This window comes from Rhamphochromis sp. 'chilingali', assembly GCF_963969265.1.
Source record: "Rhamphochromis sp. 'chilingali' genome assembly, chromosome: 17".
Taxonomy (NCBI): domain Eukaryota; kingdom Metazoa; phylum Chordata; class Actinopteri; order Cichliformes; family Cichlidae; genus Rhamphochromis; species Rhamphochromis sp. 'chilingali'.
The window spans coordinates 34,446,613-34,453,509 of NC_137944.1; the positions used below are offsets into that span (position 1 = coordinate 34,446,613).

The 6,897-nt window shown below is 39.1% G+C and overlaps 1 protein-coding gene across 1 annotated transcript; it reads right to left on the minus strand.

Moving 5' to 3' along the window:
* Nucleotides 1-252: 252 nt before the first annotated feature.
* Nucleotides 253-6,897, minus strand: LOC308384721 (CD209 antigen-like protein C). Its single transcript, XM_080863311.1, has 6 exons — nt 6,700-6,897; nt 5,867-5,980; nt 2,894-2,941; nt 2,353-2,492; nt 1,714-1,820; nt 253-1,532 (listed from the first exon to the last, which is right to left on the minus strand). Exons 1-6 carry the CDS (start codon nt 6,860-6,862, stop codon nt 1,412-1,414), a joined length of 693 nt encoding a protein of 230 aa, XP_080719437.1. The 5' UTR covers nt 6,863-6,897; the 3' UTR covers nt 253-1,411.

Genomic DNA, 6,897 nt, shown 5'->3' on the forward strand with positions numbered 1-6,897 from the left:
AAGTTGTAGTTATTCTGGGACCACTAACTTTTGTACATTTACATATTTTACACTATTTAACCGTTTTTGTTTTTAAAGAGAAGCAGAACGATGTGCAGCCAGAGTTTATTTCAATGTTTAAATCCAACACACTGAAGTTACAAGTTGCAGACATGGTACAGAGAGGGTGGAGCTGCCTGCAGCTGTCTGTGGTGCTGAAGCTTTCAAACATTTCATACCAACACTGACTACAACTGTGACCACAGGGGGGCAGCATAGAGCCAGAGAGTGTTAGTGTAGCTGTTCAGCCCTATAGTAAGAAACAAGAAGACTGATGAAGGAAAAGCTTCTTCCACTGGTGTAACACACAGGTTTGTATGAAGTCACACTAACTAACCAGCAGTAACCCACATTTGATCAAAGCAGGGGCAGAACTTTAATAACAGGTTATAATGTGTCATCACAGTTGTTGTCAATCCAAACACACTTTCTGATTGTTGCTGTTTATTGTAAAAGAACAACACACTTGTGGTCTGACCTAATGCTGTAGTGCAACAACAACTATACAAATGTGAGCTCAGTGCAGACTATGCTGACTCACTGCAGCCTCTTGTGGTACAAAGTGGTATTACATGAGCGTACAGGCTGACATTAGCTGGATGCTAACTTCAGTTCATATTTAGATGTGTTGAACATGACGTCAGAGATGTTTTCTTTATATTCTGTTGATGTTTTGAAATATTTCAAAGTGTCTCCAAGTTAAATGTTGAGCCTTTAATATAGCGACACTTAGAGCTCTGAAGCCGTTTTCTCTCTTTTACTATTCAACCAATAAGTTACTGAGTAAGTTATTTTTATCTGTAATTAAAGTCATCAACACTTAAAGCCTTATATGAAATATTTGTTTTTCAAATCCATCATACAAAAATTAAATACAACTTCCATATAAAATGCAAAACTAAATATACATGACTCACATAACACAATTAACATTTAATGTCTTTCTGACACTTTCACATACACAGAGGTTTAAAAATGTCCTTCTGATGTTCCAGCTGATCAGAACATTTAAAATTCTTATTAATCAAACATATTTTTTGCTGAACTTTTAGAAACAAGACATTTACTGAAGTTTTAGGACCAACAGGCTGATGAATAAACCAAGTAAAGCAAAGTAAAGACAAGCTGCACTTTGACTTTTATTAGAACAATTTGCTGGAACTACAGAGTAATGAAGTACTTCAAGGTTTTGTGTGGATGACTTCCAACCTTACTGTACAGCACAGAGCACAGAGGGACAATATATGTAATCAATATATGATGCAGAATGAACAAGTAAAGACTGTAAGCTGAGTCTGAGGCTCATGCAGGACATTTCATAGTGAGGTGTCTTTGGTTGGATTATTCAAACATTTACATCAAAGCACCAAACTCATTTCTCACAGATGAAGGTCATTGATTCAGAATAATATGACCGTGTCCATCTCCCATCACCGTCACAACAAGCTGCATAGTAAGCCAAACTGTCACTCTGCTGTCCTGCTGCCCAGAAGCTGTCAGAGAGATCAAATATGATATTAAACTGGACTAAATTGTTTCTGCTTTTCTTTACATTCAGTTTGTGGGGCTGGTGAAAAAACATCTCAACTCATGTTTTGCTGATCTAACTTCTATGTATGGTTCTGATAACTTCTGGAATAACTGCGACAGCATTGTAATATGAAATAGTCTCACGTTTCTGTCAGCAGTGATCCATCCATCCATTTCCATTCATGTTTCTGAGAAGTGCGTTCCAGACCAATCCAGGACTCTCCTCTCATGTTCAGTTCATTGATAAATTCCTGTTTGAGAAGAGACACAAATATTGTCTCCAGTCATAATTCAGCACTTCTGTTGTAGTGACATCATCTTGTGAACATGTCTGAAGGAAGAATAAATGTGATGAAACTTTTCTTCCATTGTGCAGAAATCAGAAAGAGCCAAAGAATCAATGAATATCAGCTCCTCCTGTCGCTCAATAACAAACTCAGCTAACATTTCATTTTACTGAGTTTCATTTAACAAAAACAAAGAAAGAGAGAATTATATTTACCAACCAATTTACCAATAAACTCTACATTTCAATCAAGTATTTTGTTCGATAAATTCCTCTTTGCTTTAGAAATTTGTTAAATAAAATGTCTGAATTTGCAACATTACATTTGAAATGTTAAAAACATAAACTCTCAATATGGAAACAAAATAACCAAACACAGAAATCCATCAGAGTGGAGACAGGAAGCAGGTCACAGACTGACAGCAGGTCAAAGACACAAGTAACAGATGACTGTCAGCTCCATCAAAGATCACACAGACATGAACAAACACACCCACCTGTTCCTCTTTGCTGTTTATCATCACCAGATCAGCTCCTTTATCCTGACACAGTTTTCGACTCTCATACCAAGTTTTTGTCTCATTGAACTTAAAGTAACAGCTGCTTCCAAACCTCGTCCATCGATCAGGACACTTCTCTTAAAGTCAAACACATGTTTTAAAGACAGATGTAATTTCACTGAGTATCAAACTGAAAAAATCTGTATTGTGCATGTATTATTATAGTTATATTCTCCTTTTCCCCCAACATGATTTAAATTCATTTGAACTCAGCACAAAACATTTATAATTAAAAATGATTCAGTCAGGTGATCAGTGTGTAAATCTGATGTTTTTAACATTTGTTTAACATCTCTAACCTACTACTGTGTCCTGTGGCTTTCTTCATCCTGTAGCTGTTTAGATTTTTAGATAATAATCATATCATAACTGATCTATAGCTGCTGCAACTGACTGTTGTCGGCTTCATACTGAGAAACAATTGATGAAACAGTCAAAGAACTTGATAAACATGTTTTTACTTATTTGTTTTTCTTACCTGCACAGTTGTTGTTTTGGTTCTGCAGCTGCTGTTTTATCAAAGTCACTAAAATATGTGTTTAGAAATTTAACAAGAAACAGACTGAACACATGAAATCTACAACCGTGAAACACAACAACATCACAACAATGACTGAAAATCACAATCACACTTTTGTATTCACTGTCTTTGTAATTTACATGTGGATGTTTCTCCTCTGGTGGAAACAGAAGTGAAGCGCACAGCTGAAAATAATAAACTCATAAATGTCACTCTGCCAGGAAATCTTACTGCATTATCAAATATTTATCAGCCAATCGTTTAAACTCATCTGAAAAATCAGATATGCATCATAGAGAACAGCAGGAAAAGAAACAATAACACGTAAAACTGTTTTCAGCATGAAATGATGTTGGTCTGGCTGAAAGCAACTGAAATATTTAAACAGGTATCACAGCAACATCAGAAAAGCTCAGTGAGAGATTCAAACAGAAATAATCTTCTTCCTCTGCTTTTTCAAATATCAATAAGAGTCAGAAACTTGTGCAGCCATTGTTCTTTAACATGTCCTGTGGGTGGAGGTGTTAGAACTACAGGAAATCTGATGAGCTAAATACGTATCAACTGTGAACAAAAACCACTGACAAGATTCAGAATAATTGTTCTCGGTGTGGAGGAAGGTGTTAGAAATGCAGTCAGAGATGTTATCTTTAGGTTTTTGAAAGAACAGACAAGCTGCCGTGGGAATCAACACTTCCTCATATCAAAGGTGTTTCCATGTGATCAGGTACTTCCTGTATTTGCTGTGGCAGAAGGACACGTTCTGGTTGTGAAGCTGCATGTTTGTTGGCTGCTGGGATTCAGTATCAGTCATACATTCATTTGCAGCCAAGATCCCATCTTTGTAGCTCAGACTGCTGAAGACTCACACTGACTGTCTGCAGCATCTCATATAGCACACACAGCATCAGTGTCTATGATACAGTAACAGACTGAACTTTGACCTGTTGTTATGACTGTCATCATATTTGTGTCATTTTGTGTAACTGCTGTGTTTTTCTGTCCTTCATGCAAAGCTCTGCATGCTGCGCCTCAGCTGTGACTGAATGAGAGGATGATAACGGGCATGTGCAGGTACTCTGCTGTGATTGGTGCACCAACATGCTGCTTTATGATTACATAAAGAGCCAAGATGGCCGCCGTCTGCAGACGACTCATTCAGCTTTTCCTTGTTCCAACCTGCCACACCTGTGCAGCTCTCACTCTGTGTTTCCTGTTTCACTCTGAAGGAGTTTGTAGGGCTGAGCTGCCTTTGACTGGGAACAGTTTCTCCTGTTTATGTCAGTTTGGGAGGTCAGCTGAAGCTTATTTCTCTGATACTATTTTTATCAGTTGCATTTGTTGATCTCTTTAATAATTAGAGTATATATTGACAATAACACCCAGTCCAGTCAAAGGAGTCCCTCAAACCAGTGTTATCCTTATGCCAACAACAAACAGGGATAAATGGGGAGGGTTGTGTCAGGAAGGGCATCTGGGGTACAATTCAAACATATAGATAATCACTAAGATTCCTGCACTGGTGGTGCTGTTGGTCAGCAGTTTGCCAACAGTGAGAGAGAAGGAAAGGCTAAAATATAGAGGTGATCTCAGATACTCTAAACATAGAAGTAAGACTGATAAATGGAATGATGTGGCTGATATATCCAAATGAAGGAAGGTAGATTTGTGGGCAGAAGACCAGATAGAAGGGAAGCAAGGCCTGGAGCACTTACGTTCACACTGCAGGTCTTAATGCTCAATTCCAATCTTTTGATCAAATCCTATTTCTTTTGTCTGGTTGTTCACACTACAAATAAAATGTGATGGCAAACGCGCTCTAGTGTGAACTGTTCACGGCCCTCAAAGCTGCCCGCATGAGCAAAAGAAGACGTCACACACAACGCGCTCTGTTTACGGAAATAAAAATGGCGGCTTCAGAGCTAGTAGGTGTTGTTGCAGCAGTCTATCAATTTCTGCACAGTCGTAACCAACACAATTTTCACAAATTAATTACAGAAAGAAGGACACTGAAAAAAAAAGAAGAAAAAGACAGCCTGTGATTTAACCATGGCCTTGTTTGGAGCAGTGGCTGCTACCTCCGTGCAGAGGTGTATATGGACACGGAGTCGTTTAGCTTGAATAGAATTGTTTCACCATATGCCAATCAAGTCCAAAACCTCAGTTTCTGTCCATTGACTCGCTCCGTCTCCAGTTTCTGCTGCCATGCTTCCTCGTTTGTCTTCTCTGGCGCTGGTAATTGGCATCCGTCCTGTGTCAGTGACGTAAAAGACGGATGACATGACCATTCAAACAGCAGTTGCTTTCTAAAACATCAGATATGTATCGGATTCAGTACCACATACGAAAGTGATCCAGGTCCCATTTGAAAATATCGAATTTGTGCTGTTCAAACTGTCATACCATGATCGGATACGAGTCGCACAGGGTCAAAAAAGTCAGATTTGATGAGCTTTCGTGTGCAGTGTGAACGTAGCCTTAGACGAAGTCAAGCAGTTCTGCCAATAAGGAAGGATAATCTTGAAAGAAGAGTATCTAAGCAGTGTTGTGGAGGTGACGGGAATGCTCTACACAATCATGGATTTGAAGCTGCAAGTTAAAGGTATGATGTTGATATTGTCAGTGAGTGAACCCCACAGGTTGGAGGTCAGTTAGAGGAGAGAGGAATTCTGGAGTAAGGTGGATGCAGTGGAAGAGCCACTTTGTCCAAGAGTGGTGATTGGAGCAGACTTCAGTGGACATGTAGTTGAACAGAGGTGTTGGGTAGGGATAATGTGAAGAAGAGAAATGTAGAAGGACAGATGGTACTGGACCTTTTAAAAGAAAGGATGGAAATGGCAGTGGTGAACATAAGTTTCAAGCAGACACAGGAACACAGGCCGGTAGAGAGGAGCACACAGAAGGACGAGATCTTATTGTATCTTATCTTACAGTGTATGGAGAGGATGATGATCCCAGCTAACATCAGGAGGCACAGCACTGCTAGACCCAGTGTAGCACATCTGAAAGAGCCCTTCTGGACTGAAGGACTCTTAGTCTTTGGTCCTGTTAGAAAACAGTGCAGATGTTGGTTTGTGGTCATTTCCTGTCACTCTGCCTTTAATAGACCTGTGGTTGTGGTTGGATGAGCTCAACTTCACAAAAGAATCAGATACCAAAATATATCTTTATTGTGATTAACCCTCAACCAACCAAACTATTTATGCAAGACGTCAACTGACTAAAGTTATAGAGCGGGTCATTTATGACCTTACATTTTAGAGTAATATATTCTAAGTGGCTCTTTATTTTTTTATCATACACATACTGTTTTTATTAGCTGTCAAACATATTCTAACCTGATATCATTATTTTTGTTTTATTAAAAACCAAAAAAAGAAGAAGAAGCGGTCTTGTTTAGAAAGAATACGTTTTCTGAAACTGCACTTGTGTCTGAAAGCTAGCAGCTGTTCCTGCACACAGAGCTCAGCAGCAGGCAGATAGTATTTGAGTAACAGTTACAAACATTGTCTGAACATCCCTGAAAGCAGCAGCGTTGTCCATAACCATCCACTGTGCTGGTTTATCATTAAGTCTAAATGTGTTTTCTATGCAGAGCCAACTGTATAAACAGGTAATATGAAGAAATCATGCTGCATAAGAAAAGAGCAAATCAGGTAAAAGGTTCATACAGCACATGGAGATGATTGATGGGCTGCAGTTCATTGGGATTAAAAGCTGACTGTAACAAACTGGAAGCAAACAGATTATTACAGGTGACTTACCTCCTCCTTGTGATTGAATTCCAGTGTGAGCAAAGTCTGCACTGTCGTAGATACATGTAGTATAGATATCCACCTCCCTCTGCTCCCACTCTGCTCCGTCCTCCTTTCTGCTGTTTCTCACCTTCTTTGATAGATCTGGTTTGGCATAGATATGTGAGGACATGTTGAGAGGACTGAGACACTGAGCAGGAGCTTAAA